The sequence below is a fragment of the Daucus carota genome, chromosome 1 (assembly GCF_001625215.2).
Source record: "Daucus carota subsp. sativus chromosome 1, DH1 v3.0, whole genome shotgun sequence".
Classification (NCBI taxonomy): Eukaryota; Viridiplantae; Streptophyta; class Magnoliopsida; order Apiales; family Apiaceae; genus Daucus; species Daucus carota.
The window spans coordinates 21,354,762-21,371,038 of NC_030381.2; the positions used below are offsets into that span (position 1 = coordinate 21,354,762).

Genomic DNA, 16,277 nt, shown 5'->3' on the forward strand with positions numbered 1-16,277 from the left:
ACCTCTGTTAAATATTCATGTTTAACGTTACTTTAGCGGGGTAAAACGGGAAAATTGATTTCTAACTGTCTTCATCCCCATTTTATTTTATGTAAGCTCTAATCTCATGTTCATTAGCCCTATCAGAGTTTCCAGACTGTTGGTATCAAATATCTACACTGCAATATTACACGCTGAACTATAATTAGAAAAACTGCCACGACCATCACTTGGACTCAACTGCACTAGATTCAGACCCTCTCAAGAATGAACGCCGCCACCAAATTTGAAATGCTTTACTGATATTTGGGCTTTCAGTGCCATGTCTGGAGAAGGAACCATTCCATAAACAGCACATACGGATGCTTAAGAGGAAGGAAGGAGCACGTGCCCCATGGCTTCTTCCAGCGCCTACATGTCTAGCCCCTTTTTACACCTCTGTAACCAACCGAAGTCTAAGAGCATTGGGCCAAACCATGCATGAAGAAGCCCAATCTTGCTTCTGAAATCTGAAGCACACTGCAGTTTTCTAGTTCCCATATCAATGAAAAGCATTGTAGAGACCCGACTAAGCTCATACCTAATCATTCTGCTCCACCAGAAGCCAATGGCATTGATCTTTGCAGCTGGGTTCATCGCGCTGTCAGAGAAGAATGGACAGCTGAAATCTATGTCAATGGAGTTTGAATTTGGGCGCGCTATTGCTGTTTGAGGTTTGGGCATGGGTGAGTGGAGTTACTTTATTAAACTGTCTAATTAACCCACTAATAGTGGGTTTATATTTTAATTTTTTAAAATTCTACGATTGCCCTCAATTTTTTAACGGAACCGTTAATTTTTGATGGAAGGGATGCATATTGCCGCGCACAAAATACCATTGGGTGGCGAAGTGCAATTATCTAAAGTTTGCATACTAAAGTGTTTTTGAGCCCAAGTATAAGGGTGCGAAATGCAATTAACTCTATATTTTATAGCCATTAAACTATCAAATCTTGTAAGAACTGATATTTAGAGTTCTTGATTTTCACACTGAATCAGTTGCCTCGGTCATGTCCTCATCTTCAATTAAGATTCGTAAACTAGGCACTTAACATCTATACACCGCTAATATGGAGCTGAAGCACTGATTACGATATCCTGTAAGCCTGGGATTAAAATTTTACTAGTGTCCATTTTGCACTGATTGAGTTGTACATGTATGGTGTTGCTCAAGGTAATGCAATGCAAATTGTCTTTCAGTGTAACTGCAATTGTTCTGTGCTAAACAAAAACCATCAGAACAACAATTGTCAACTTACAGTAACAATTGATTTATATAGGAGTAAAAACAAAAACTCCTATTGCACCTCTACATATTTTGTGGAAGACAACGTAACAAATAATTCACAATTCTGACTTCCTCAGTTCTCCTTGAGAAAACCTTTTTGTCAACAAAGTTTGGTGTAGAACTAAGATTAAATCCCAAATGCTAACTAGATCCAGATTGCCTCAGTACCTTGGAATGCAATTTAACTGGGGATTTTGACTAAGACAGATTTGCCCATCATCTCCTGTCAACTCTCAGCAAAAACCTATTTTTAAATCGGGTTTCCTGGCCCTGTCAAAGCACAGACAATCATGTCTTTTGACTCTGAAAGTCTTGTTGCAAGGCCAAGAACTGGATTATTTATATCACCAGAATTGGTGTTAGATACGCAAGTTTAGACTTTCCACTTTTTTGTCAAAAGAATCAATTAACATCTGAAATACCTAGCCCATATATGCTGGCACCTTTTCCTGTTAGCATACCTACGATGCCCAGCTATTTCAACCGAATAATGGCTAGTCTCAGATTGATAACATCTCCCTCTTTTGTACTGTATCACACTAATCTCTTTTATATACTTCTTTTTTTTTTTTGCCACATCTTTTATATACTTCTAGTTTTACAACAAAATAACATCTGATCATATTTAATGATAGCTACAGAAATTAGTAAACTATTTTCTATCTAAATTTCGTAAATTTGGTCCTCTGAGAGTTGAAGGGTTAAGGAATAACCATGTTAGCAAGACTAAGCTGCTTCTCCATCGGCAGATAGTCTTTCAGAGAAACGCATGTATGATGCAGCAACTTCAAGAGAAAATCAGCCATAGAATCCTCACTTTGGTCAATAGACTGGGAAATTGGGGAATCACTGAGAACTATTTCCGTGTTTGTAACCCAATCATGTAACCGTTCTGTTGTTGACCACAGAAGTGAAACTACAGATTCTGCTACATTGCCCCAGCTAGTTTCTGATAGAAGAGAAGCAAGAGCAACTGGAAAGTCACATAACACAGTCATCCGGTCAACAATCAGAAAAGGCATATACTTGCTGAAGCTGCCACATAGCAGGCCAAGGAACTGCATCGCCTGCACAGAACCAATGAGATAGTAGGCTTAGGCAAATTATTGATTGCATGTCTAATACTGGAGCAGGAAAACCCTCAATATTATATGCCCACATCCCGTTTTCAGTCGCTAATCTTTCATTTTTGCCCCAATACAAAGTGTATAACGAGGCATTTGTAAATTATATGTGCTCCAATATTATTTCAAATACCTCAATTTGACGCATGGAAATGCGTGAATCTTTTGTTACATAAAATAGGACAGGGAGCAGAAAACATGCCTGCCAGCGGCCAATAGTGTGCTAGTTACTGCACAACCAAGTTAAAGAATAGTTCCTAATCTTGCCCCACTTGATTTTATGTTTGAAAGAGATTTAACAACATATAGTGCCACCCTTTAACCTTTCAAACATATTCATTTTCCAGTAATATCTAGGTTTTATCCACCACAACTTCTTAGGGTTGATATGACCAAGTCTGTCTACCACTACTAAGTAAAAAGATCATTTATAAATCTATAACTATATATCATACATAGCACCAAAGATCAAGCAGTTGGATATGCAAAACAACATACATGAAACACCAGTAGAATATTGCATCCTAGCCAAAGTTAAACCATCTAGAACATATTTCAAAAATCGAATCATTTCATAGTTGTGATCAATCAACTTTAAAGAGGATTACTAACCGTCAACGGATGTCTGGTTACACAGCTAATTTCAGCAGCATCAAGAACCCACTGTCTTTTAATGCTTCCATCAGCATTTTGAAGGGTGGCTGCAACTTCTACTAGCACCTCCCAGATATCTGCAGCATTCAAATGTATAGAAGAATGGCATTTACTCTAAGCTAAGAAGGTTACAACATGGAAACTTCTTACTCCTTGAATATACAATATAATTTTCATAACGCAAGCTTCCAGAAACTGCAGAGAGTTTTCCATTATTACGGAAAACTGGTTCCAATTTTCTTACCTTGTGATCTGGTGTTTAGCATGTATGCTTTCAGGCTTCCAATATGAGACAATGGAATGGAACCGGTCCGCGCTAGCATGCATGTTGCTTGAATTTTTTTCTTTACTTCAAGAAAGTACATGTCTCCAGATCTGAAATCCACCTCTGAGACCTGCAGAGTATCTCTGGGCTGTTAATGTTACTAGGAAAGCCAATGCTCTAAAGCTAAGAAAAACACAATAGTAACAGACATCCACTGCCACTTGGCCAAAAAAGGAAAACATTTATTGCCTAAAACATCAAAATTTTTAAGTTTCTAACGAGTGTTGCAATTCTATATAAAATTTATGCAGATCATATTCCCCTGCAGATACAACATTATATGAACACATGATCTCTGAACTTAGAAAACAAAAAAAAAGCTGGAGTGATTATGCAAACCTTAAAAAAGTCAAGTAACCAAGGCTGCCGAGCCTGTGCCAAGCACTTAATTGCAGCAGACCACTCCTCTGATAAATGATCCTGACCAACTACTGCACTAGAAGATGTTGAACAAAACAGAACCTTCAAGCAGTTTTCCATATAAGAAACATGATCTTCTCCGTCAGCTGTAGCTCCCATTAAACATAAAGAAAGACCCTTCCAGCAAGAAATCCTTAATAAACTTTTCTGTTCCGAATTATATAGCTGATGTGAAGGAACTAACAGTTTTACAAAGTTTGCCACATCATCAAATAGCTTTTCGATCCTAGAACCTGAAAAAACCTTACTCATGTCTGCAAGACGAGAGAGCAGAAAAGACTGCATATTTAGCTCGAGCATCCTAAACCTGGGCAAGTCAGACAACTCATCTAGTAAGCTGAGAAGAGGATCAAATTCCTTTGCATGGGCTAAAGAGAATAACAGGCACTCCTCCCGTACAAATACTCTCCTTGAAGAAGCTGAATCCGAGGGTAATAATACATGATCTACAGAATTGAGTCTCATACACCGTCTGATGATTGCTCCCCAATCTAATAGTGGTAATCTTGGAGCACTAGTAAGACATCGTAAAGCAGTCAAAACTGTGTTAACATGAGCAGTACCTGTCTGGGTAAAGTAAAACCTTTAAAACAGGTGAATAAATAGTAGGAATCAAGTATTATGAACCATACTCAGCAATATGTATGTGTGTCTGTGTGTATTAGGAAAATAATGTCGATGCATACTTAATATTCATGTTTTTAAGTTTGGCGGAGATGAAGTTGGGAAAGTAGCGGGGCGAGAAATAATAGGAAAAACTGTGTTGTAATATCCTAGGCTACATGTCTACTGATAGTGACAAATGACCTATTCTAAATCAACTATTCTGAATAGAGTATTCAATTTGACCTAAACATTGGTATATGTGCACCCAAATTGAAGTTCCATTTATTCATGGTTATTGAGTCGACGAATAGAAGGGAGTCGGCAAAAACATTAAGTCGAGGAGTGACTGGTATAAAAATTCATCTATGGGTTTTACCAGACCCAACGCGGTACTAAACCGACCCAAGACATTAAAATTAGTGTTTTTTTCACCACAATTACGTGACATAAAGTTTTGTAACAGGAAATAGAGTTTGGGCTGGCTCATCTCATGTACTTTCTCATCCTTCATCCCCGATTAAACTCAGTCGGTGGGGGCAGCGGCTGTACATCTCTGGTAAGGTCATCTCCATCTCTCTTTTTCTCCTTCTCTTCTTCATCTCCTTTTCTTCTCATTTCCTTCTCTTCTCTTCTTCATGCGCTTCTCTTCTCTCTCTACTTCTCTTCTTCTTCTCAATCTTCTTCTCTCTTCGTTGGTCGTTGGACCGACTCCAACTCGTGTGTATTATAACACACGTTGTTTATATATACGTGGGCACCATGCAGTTGTTTTTAAAAACGTTTTTAACAAACTTTTTACTTTTTCGTATCTTTTATTTTTAAAAATTACTTTCTGGTTTTATTTTATTTGAAAAGTTTTGATAATTATTTTCTATCCATTTTTATATTATTATAAATGTTTTAATGATTTTCTATTTAAATTTAATTATTTGTTATCCATATTTAATAATTTATTCCTACATATCTGGTTACTTTCCGGTTGTGAAAGGAACCAGAATAAATTTGAATTCATACGTGCGTACACATTTTTTTATTCTTATTATTTAGTGTAAAATAGCAACTTTCAATACTTGATGCCTAATTAAATTTTATATATTTGATAAATTTAGATACATACAAAGAAGAGAAATAGGTTGGAACATCAATGTTTGAATGATATGGTGTATGTTCAGTATCATCGGAAGATAAGTTCACAATTCAACTTTTGATACTACATGATGATGATGACAATGGATAGGGAGAAGATGACCATACTCTTATTGATGATGAAGATGACTATGGTGTACTCCCGACCCATCCTTGAAGAAGACTAGAGCAACTAGAAAAGGGGATTAAGATTTCCATGATTTTGAGATGGATGACTATGTTTGATTGGTTTATTTCACTCATCTATTATGTTTTTATTTTCTTAGGGATGCTTGACTTTTGGTTTTTGAACTTGTTGTCTATTACTCCCTCCGTCCCACCCATTTCTTATCAAATGGGTTGGGCACGGAGGTTAAGAAATATGTATAAAGTAGTGGAAAAGAGGAAGAAAAGTGGGTAAAGTGGTGGGACCCATTGATTTTTAATGTATAAAAAGAAGAAAGTGGAGTAAAAGTAGTGTGAAAAAGAAAGAAAAGTGGAGAAGTGGCGGGACCCATTGACTATTTTTGGTAAGTTTTGAAATGTAAAGAATTGGATGGGACAACCCAAAAAGGAAAGTGTAAAGAAATGGATGGGACAGAGGGAGTACTTTTTATTTGAAATATGCATTTGAGGTGTTTTTATCCATATTATATAATCTTTACTACATATATACATAGGGTCTTACTCAAATGAGAACCCCAACTAATATGAGATATGAGATCTAATCTCATCCACACATTTTTATCCCCAAATTAAATCACAACCACACATTTGAACTCTTATTTTATAATTCATCTCTTTCATTCTCCTCCCACCCACCTCCACCACCACCCAACCCATCCACCAGCACCAACACCATCCACCACCACCACCACGCACCAGCAATGCCCCATCCACCACTTCCGCGAAATCAGATCTCTCCTCCCCCTCCCCCTCCCCCTCCCCCTCCCCCTCTCATCTCCAGCCCCGCTCTCTCCCGCTCCTACCACCACCATCCACCGGCGCCGGCAACCTAACTCCCTTCGCTGTTCCGCCTCCTCTTTCTCGGAAAAACACCGCGCTACTTCCTCTACAAACAACAATGTTGAACTGCCTTGGTTTCCGCTACCGCTCGTGCTTTTCCCGACGCTATTTTGCGTTTGTAAATCTTCGAATATAGATACAGAATGATGATGCACACTCTTTTGCATACTGATCTTCGATCCGGCGTTATTTACAGCGCTGTTGTTATCTGATTGTCTTGTGTTTTAAGCTTTAGTGATTTCACTTTGTTTTTTGGAGATCTGATGGAATTTTTGGTGATGGTGATTGTATTTTAGTGATTTTAATTTTGGTGGTGATTTTCATTTTTTCGGCACTGATTTTATCTTTCCGGCACTAATTTTATCTTTCCGACAGTGATTTTGTCTTGTAGTTGCTGGTTTTTTCAAATTTGGGAGTGGTGGCGGTGGTTTGTAGATGGTGGTGGTGTGGTGATTTTAATTTTCTGGCGTTATTTTTTGATTTTATGGCGGTGTTTTTTAGTTTTCCGGTGGTGATTTTATGTTTTCTGATGGTGATTTTATTTTTGCCGGTGGTGATTTTCTGAAGGTCGCCGGAGTTGGTGGTGGTGGTCAGCGGTGGTTGAAGGTGATAAGTAGTTGAATTAGAAGATGGTGAAATAATAAAATATTAAATGAATGGTGAGAGATGAATATAATGTATTTAAATGAGTGGGTGAGATTAGATCTCATATCTCACCACAAGAGTGGTTCTCATTTTAGCAAGACCCTATATACATATATATACATATAGTTTTACTCCAGTACAAACCAAATTAGCCTACAAACTAAAAAACCAGTCACTAACCAATTTTTAACTACAGAAATCACCAGTTTGTACATCACAAATCACTATCTTATATATAACTACTCTCTCAAATATAAATATATACATACATATATATACAATATATATGATCATCATCTTCACCCGTACAACAATGATGGACCTCCTGCCACTACTATCAACATCTTTTATGATTTGCCACTATCACCTACCACAACTAGCAACTACTTGCCACCATAACTTACCACAACTAGCAACTATTTACCATCAAAACACACCTCCTCTCATCACTTAATATCATCATAGACCTACTACAACTACAAACAATTCATAATCAATAATTGACCACCAATAGTTAACATAAATAGATTTTCTTAATTATGAAAAATAAAAATTGTTGATTTTACTGTATAAAACAGTGACTAATGCATTATAAACTATTGGCTCCTGTAGTTGTAAACAGTGATTGTGGAACTGGTTTTTAGTTTGTATTTAAGAAGTGATTTGTATTTGATCACTAGCCTATATATATATATATATATATATCACGACTTGTCGCCTTTTCTCTACTAGTCGGACGACTTGTCAACTATTCGATTCCAAGGTATCCGCGCGCCAAGTCTCAACTTGGCGCCATAATAAGCCTGCATTTCTCAGCAGTCCAAACAAAGGAAAGTTAACCGTTACAATTTCCCATGCAGCGTCTCAGCCTGCATTGTCTGATTCTTTGTGCTCAATACAAGGGGTCCTCAGTTTTTTACTTGTAATGAACTCATTTATACTTCATTTTAGTTCGTGACCGCTAATCAACAAACAATTAATATGCTTAACCATGGACAATCTTTAAACCAAAGCAAATGTATGAAGGAACATTTTTTACAAGCCTAAAAATATAGAAGCTGGAGGCAAACATCATTGGTAATCACCTAGTAGTCTGATCTTAAAGAAGCAACACAGGTTAAGAACGTAACAGACTACAAAGCCCATCACAGACCCATAACTCATTAGTAAATACATGAATAACATACAAAAATTTACTCTCCTGAACAATATTGTATACAGCACAGGAAATAAAAATTATGCATGATGTTAGAAAGGTTGGGAGCAGATATTTTTCTTCCACTAGCATCTTACGAACCCTCTATAACCAATTTTGGTCAATTCATGAGACAATTGGGCATACTGTAAGGAATGATGCAGATATTCGAATAACTGTTGGTGTTACTCTGTCTATTATATCTAGAATACAGATTTCAAAATGATTTAAAAAAAAAGTGTCTTCTAATTTAATTTAAAACAGAGGGCTATTTCAATGTTTCTTTCTTAATTATAATCATCCACGGAAGTCTTTGCTTAGCAAGGATCTTGGTCACTGGTGCTACGAATCTGCAGACATTTAAAAATGAAGCTGACACTAAATCATTCACTCAATTTATCTGTTTTCTCTGTATCTACTGACCTCTAAAAGATACAAAAACTGTGGGTTTATTTACCTCAAACTACAAACTATCCTAGTCTTTCATAATTACAATATCACATTGCATTCTTTTGCTGGCAAGGACTTTTATCGGTACATATGTATTTTTAATCAACACTGACCTCTTTCTTATTGAGTTCTTTCTGTTTTTTGTACTTAACCACCGAGATCCTCACATCCGGCAACAGGACGCTAAAAAGGTCTACAAACATTAGCAAGATTAAACTCTCTATTATTACATGAATAAGACAACCCTGAGACGACTAAGAAAACAATAAGATTAGAATTTTTGATTATCCACATGCAATTATCTGTTTCCCTATTTTGGTTATACAACTCACATGCTGCATATGATTATAGCTAATGGTCTAAAAAAATATGATTAAGCCTAAGATCTTCTACAAGACGACGATGCTGATTCATTAATTCAGGAAATTTATGACCCCGCCAACTTCTTTTTTTTATTTTCAAGTGTTGATATATACGAGTAGCCTTTAATGGATAGAGGACAAACATGAAATGCTAGCACCCAAAAACAAAATGCTTGCAAGTTAAACGGATATTTGACTACAACTAGAAGCATACCCCAGGGAAGCTGTGATTCATTAACCACAAAGAGAGCTTCATGACTAAACTGTCGTCTGGAGGATTTGAAGAAACAAATTTTGAACCAACTGCATCGCGCTGGGAGTTATCATCTTCATTTCTAACATTTCTGTACCACAAATAATGTCTAAGAAAAGAAATGGCCCATGCGGCATATGATTGTAGTTGTTGGTCATCAGGATTTTGAGAAACAAGAAAGATGTCCTGAACTAATGACACCAGATTTGGCTCCATAGCAGAACTTGAAAGCAAAGACCCCGTAATATAAGAAGAATTCTGCAGGAAAAAAAATTAAATCAGCTCAGCTATAGTAAATCAAAGTCAACCTAGCAGACGGTTGGAATGAAAGAACAGGTTCACCTTGAGATCATGAACAGGGTGCAGAAAGGTTGAACAATCACGTTGGAACAGAAAACCAGCACCAGCACCTAATATGTTTACAATTCCAAGCATCCCACCCAAATGGACAAGAGGGGGATAAGAGGCTGTATAGCATTTTTTGAACAACATTAGCAAGTCAGTAACATATTCAACTCGAACTAAATGCACCCCTTCATTCAAGATGCATGCCAAAAGGTTTCCTACTCCAGTACAGGATGCAAACAACAAACTTTGATAAAGTACGCCTGATTTGTTAACTGAGACAAGTTCAGAAATAAGATCCTTAAAGCTACTTATCAGATTATCCAGTTCAGAATCATCAAGATCATCCACTCTCTGGAAGAAATCTACTAAATTAGGAAGAGCAAGACAAGATCCTACTAACAATGCTAATTCAATTTTCTCGCTGGTAGTTGAGTTAATAATTAAAGGATTGACATGTCGCATCCATGAACTTATCAAGCCATTTATTTTACACACAGCGTCATGATTTCCGGTCCGATACACTGCTGCAACAGTATTTCCTAAACCAAGAACAACTCCAGCAATACCCCATACATCTTCCTCCAAGTTATCATGGATAATGAGAAAGCTCTCTGAATCACCAGCATCTGTTGCTTGACCAAAGTATGCACATATGCTTTGTAATTCTAGTGCATCAGATGATAGTCGAGTAATTTTGCTTAACATTTGGCATAAAGCCCTCACAATCCGTCCAAGCAGATATGTTTCCTGCATCATGTATGTTTCTTTATGCGAGTCAGATTCATCATCAACTTTTACCCTGGTAATGAGATCTTGAGAAGATAACCCCAATCCAAGTCCACAAGCCCCTTTTACCAATGTGCTTTTGCAGATTGATGCAACCTGAAAAGCAAATAATATCATGTCCATTTGCTTGCTATCACTAAAATACAATATTTTTTCCTGCGGATAAAAATTAACTTGTATGCTTATTAAGCTCTAGACCTCCAGCTGTTATTCATTTAAAATACACATTATTAAAATGCCTCTCAACTCTGCGAGGTATTAATCATCTTAAATGTAGCAAGGACTACATCAAACATGTGCAAGTAACTAGATAGGTAGTCTAACTCTCAGCATCTGCTATAAATAAATTATATATATATATATATATATATATATGTATGTATGTATGTATGTATGTATGTATGTATGTATATGGGTATATATATATAGGTCATTCACACACACACACACACACACACACTCACATATTCTTCTGAATTCTATATATCCGTGGGCACATGCATGTATGTTCAAATACAGGACAATTGTTCCAAGTTACTGAAGCCTTCGTTTGCTAGAATCTAATGCATCTTAAGTGGATTATAATCTTACAAACGACATTTTTTAGATAAAAACATGATGCCACACCGAGTATAGAGTAAAATATAATATAGAAGGAAGCAATTACAGGTGTTACAATAATATGCTATGTTACTTTAACTTCTTGGCTTTTACAGCTGTACGAAACAGGAACCGTCTCAGATCCTTCAGATGTAGTAAGGACACTTGGACTGAACACATAGAAGATGAACATAGGTTGCAGAAAGAAGTAATAAAACAAGAAGACGATCCCTTGGCTTCGATGTAAATGGAACCGTAATATATTTCTACGTTCATAGAATATTGTTTTTATGCATATGTACTGGGCTTTTAATTAAAGGTGTATTTGTACTATTCTTTGATTTTGTGCTACAATGCAGTTAATATGGTAGACTACTAGCCCCCGGAACTGGGGGTCGCTTACGTTAAGTTAGTGTGCCACAAAATCAATCTACAATTGTGGAGGTTTGATGTATTCTGTGAATTCCAAATAAAGTATTGTTACAATACATATAACTTATAATCTTGAAAGTTATATATATTTATCTATAAGAAAATCAGGTTGTCCAGTGACCATGACAGTCCCACAAGTCCATAACCATTACTGGGTTCGCTAAATTTTTATAATTTCGAGTCCTACACACCATATCCGTATCCAAGCACCAAGAATATACTTTATAATGTCACAGTATCTTTACTACTGCTACAGATGAGTTGCTACTTTTTGCAAGCAACTAGAACACGGAAAGAGCTTAAGCAAAATATACAGAAACACTCCACCTACAGTCAGACAGAATGCTAGGAGAAACCCATATTTGTTACCTCAAGAAGTGCATTGATATTTTGAAACTTTTGTTTATAGTCAGTTGCATGCAAATTACTTGAGATTGCTCCAATAGATATTGCAGCAGACCACTGGCGATATTCATGTTCATACTGATATAGCCATTTCAGCAGGAAATTTAAGGCAGTAGATTTGACAGCATGAGCCGATGCAGGAAGAACCTAAAAAGCAAAAGCTTGACAACTGAGTAAATCACATAATCAGTACTAGTTAAAAAAAATCTCACTGTTTTACACACTTAAAACAATAGTCCTCATGAAAGAGAAATGAAATGCATAGCATGATTTATGTGTCAGGAGTTGTCCTGGATTGTTTTCTGGAGGGGCAGATAAGCACCATTTGTAAGAAGGGAATCCTTGGAGTAACACACATCAGTTCGAATGATCCTTACCGATCTCGCATAGGCTCCAGAATGGGCCTACGAGAAGGCAGATGGGCTACCTAGGAACACGCACGTAGACCTTCCAGTATGGGACTAGGGGTAGTCAAATATCAAGGTGAGCTTCTGGGAGTCTACTTCAGTGATTCATACTAGCGGAAGCCACCAACGAGGCTTTCAATTCAAGTATTGGTTCAAGATGATATATGACTTAAACAGCTTAAAACAGAGCAGAAATTTGCCCTTCCATGTTTCTATTTAGAATTCCGTTTAGAAAACATGCTTGTATTTTGAAGCTAAAGCGTTAATAGACTTGTCACTTGTATACAATGAAAGGAGTGGTTAGTTTGTTACAGACTTATCACATACTACCAAGAGAGAAAAGCTAATGGAGAGCTTAAATTTTGAAAGGACTTATTCATTTCTCACTTTAATCTCAATGAATTAAATCTCAATATTACTTAGCGAAGTAATACATAGCTAAATAGTAAGACGGCCAAATATACGCTTTCCATGCACAAGTTTTAATTAACATTTGAACCTTAATTTAATAAATTGGGAATCCCCTCTCTTTAAATGCTTTATGCTTAGAAAAATATTCCCCTGAAACAAAATGGAGATATAGATCACTTTGACTGAATTCGATGTGATAAATCAATTTAACTTTGTGTTTATTAAACAAGAGAATCAACTGCATAGTTAGGTGATACACGTGTCTTGGTCATTAAAATACAGTCTCTAATTTATTATTATCATTGTTTATTGGTGTGTTAAATAATATTAGTTTGGTGCAAAATTTTCTTAAAGTGTTCATTCATAAATAGTTACTATCATATATTTTATATAGTTTGTCGATTGGGTTCGAAAATTCAGACTTTTGTCCACTATATTACTTGTCACCAGTACACTCTATCAAATAACACAACAGGGCAATATACCCATGACAAGGGTAAGCACAATTACTTATAAAGTTCCATAGTTATAGCAAGGGAGCTATATTGAGGTTCTACCTATGACAAGGATAAGCACAATTACTTAAAAAGTTCCATGGTTATAGCAAGGGAGCTACAATGAGGTTCTGTTAATGGCTGTACAGATCACTATCATCAAATACCACTATGGAAAAGTCCACTCTATCAAATAACACAAGAGGGAAATATACCTATTACAATTTCTTTTGATGTGAAGATTTAGAACATCATTCACAGTTGTATCAACAAAAAATTATTATGCTTACCATACAAAATGCACCAACAGCTAGTGCAATATTTTCAGCCAATCTGGGAATAGACTCCTCTGCAATCTGTATTATACTCTGCATGAAAATCAAAGATGATATAAATAATGGATTATGTCAGAAGCATTAATAAACAAACTTAAGACTATGGTGAAAAATGAGAGAAAGAAGAAGAATGACTTAACCTTCAAGATATCATTAGCAGGTTTATTAGTATTATTTAATGATGTGGATAATCCCTTCACGTCATTTAGCATGATCTGCTCCTTTATCCAGCGTTGCATGAAAATTTTCCATGACTGGAAGGAAAGAACCGCAACCGAAATATTTCTTGATAGATGGAGTGATGCTGCTATGTCCAATAATGCAGTCCTAAATTTAGCATGCAGATCCTGCAATTTTTCAACATTAACTTATGTATAATCAGAAGTATGTGATGATACCATTAAAATGGTTGCATGTATAAGTGTTGCAATATTTATCTTACTTTTGCAGCCCCGGGCTTGTTCACATCATGAGTAAAGGTAAGGGAAAAAAGAGCTGCACCAGGTAAATCTCTAATTTTTCTATCATCTCCTGTAAGCAGAAAGATTTCAATATTACAACAAAAAAATAACAAGACAATGCACTGTTAATCTGCTATATGCAAAAATACATATAAGTTTGGGAAGTTCCAATATGCTACATATCATACTTTGCTTTATTTTGTTTCTTCTGCATTCAGAACTGAGGTTTCATGGATATTAGTGTCCTCATGCTGATAAGAGGTTGAGGGTTCAAGCCTCAGTGGAGGAATTTGTGCATGAGTACTTGAATTCGTATAAAATGGTCCTTTACCAATAAAAAAAAGAACTAAGGTAAATAAATTAATGTTAGAAACTATGAAGATGATGCGGATTACACGTGGTCGTGTATGATTATTTGAGAAACCAGTAGCTATGTCGATAGAAGAATGAAGGCAGAAAAAACTTGAATATATATGAATATTTCAAGAACTCCAGGTCCTGGCAATGTATTTTTGTTTACTTTTGGTATTTTTTAGCTAGTTGAGAGGTAAAAACAGTAAGATAACAAGAGAAACGGAAAGAATGAGCACAGATATATGGTGATTCAGAGAGAAACAGAGCTTAGAGAGATAGAATGAGGTTAGAAACCTTAGAGAGCGAAAGACAAAATCAGTTATAGAGAGTGAAAGGGATTGAGGGATATCATTCTATTCAATATATTCAACATAAACTGAAATGACATCTGCTACTTGTATTTATACTACTGTTAGTGAGTAATTAAGTCCTGATGACAGAACTGCCCTTACTACAACTACTACTACTATTGATAGTACTTATACAGGCTAATCCTGAAAATTCTCCCTCCTTAAAAATCAACCATGTCCTCATGGTGAATCTTGCACTTCACAGCTTCCAGCTGGACCAACTTAATCTCTGATAGATAAGGCCTCTGTTGTGATGCTTTCTTTTCATTTTAGATGGCAGCTTCTTTTCATAAAAAACATTTTGTAAGCATCGCTGAACCTGTAGAATTTCACTAAAACCACCAACAAGTTGCAAATGATAGACATGAAAAGTGAATCTCCTGGATCAAAGATGGTTATTAAAACCCTTTCCCTTAAGGCTTTCTACTATTCAGATCTTATTGCCTCGTTTATTTCAAAATTTCCATGTTTCAGCACCATGTACGTGTCCGGTACCATCCCATTCCTTTCAACTTTCACAGAATCACCAACTGAGTAGTGTCATTATAAACTCCTTCAATATCTTGTTTTCAAATTAGAGCTGGATTCAATGATTGAATTACAAAATCAGGGTACTCTTTAACAGCTGCTCTTTTGCCAAGAACTTCAAACTAGTCATTACGTGCCACCGTTCAGGCTCGCCACAAGCTGAGTTTATTATTGCTACTTGCACTCCATTTCTTTAATTCTGATCATGTCTTTGAACATCATTTTAACACCCTCTGATCGATCTTTATGCACAAGACCCCCTGGATCCAAGATAAACATATTCTTCTTATCAAAATGGGTAGTATCTTTCCCAAAATAGTCAAATTTGCAGCTGTGGACTCTCTGTGCATGGGACATTATCAATTAGTTCTCTCAAGTAGTTCAGAGTAACTGAAGTGAGTCAGTGACATCCACAACACCACCTTGTTTCTCTTCATCATGTAATCAACTACAACTACAACTCAAAACATATTCAAAAACTAATCCCTAATGATTTGGTCAACATTCACCAATTATTAGAAGTAATCTTAAATTTTAAATTTAAAGCATAATTTTAGTACTCCTTGCTAATATATTTTAAACAGCTGTTAAAACAAAACATCATCTTCGTATTCCTGGGTAAAGCCTCGTTTGCTTTCTCTTGATACTTGCAAACTCATTTTCGGTGTCCCAATTGTTCACATTTGTTGCACTTTATATCTGGTCTCCACTGACATTTACCCTTTGGACGATTTTTCTTTTTTGCAATAAAAGCATATACCACTCTTAGCCTTTCTGCCTTCGCTTTAAGAACACCTTCCACTGTGTCTTCATTTATCCTCCTCCTACTCTGTTCTACAGCCTGGAATGTATTGATTAGTTCTGCCAAAGATACA

At 36.3% G+C, this 16,277-nt stretch overlaps 1 protein-coding gene across 1 annotated transcript in view; it reads right to left on the reverse strand.

Annotated features, from left to right (window-relative positions):
- Positions 1-1,840: 1,840 nt before the first annotated feature.
- LOC108204308 (protein RST1) overlaps positions 1,841-16,277 on the reverse strand; it is a 31,876-nt gene continuing 17,439 nt past the window's right edge. Inside the window, exons 16-25 of the mRNA XM_017373679.2 lie at positions 14,152-14,240; positions 13,850-14,056; positions 13,665-13,742; positions 12,027-12,209; positions 9,834-10,721; positions 9,453-9,749; positions 3,749-4,396; positions 3,329-3,479; positions 3,043-3,161; positions 1,841-2,373 (exon numbers count right to left, since the gene is read on the reverse strand). Coding sequence (XP_017229168.1) covers positions 2,008-2,373; positions 3,043-3,161; positions 3,329-3,479; positions 3,749-4,396; positions 9,453-9,749; positions 9,834-10,721; positions 12,027-12,209; positions 13,665-13,742; positions 13,850-14,056; positions 14,152-14,240 — 3,026 coding nt within the window. The 3' untranslated portion in view covers positions 1,841-2,007. The remainder of the gene's footprint in view (positions 2,374-3,042; positions 3,162-3,328; positions 3,480-3,748; positions 4,397-9,452; positions 9,750-9,833; positions 10,722-12,026; positions 12,210-13,664; positions 13,743-13,849; positions 14,057-14,151; positions 14,241-16,277) is intronic.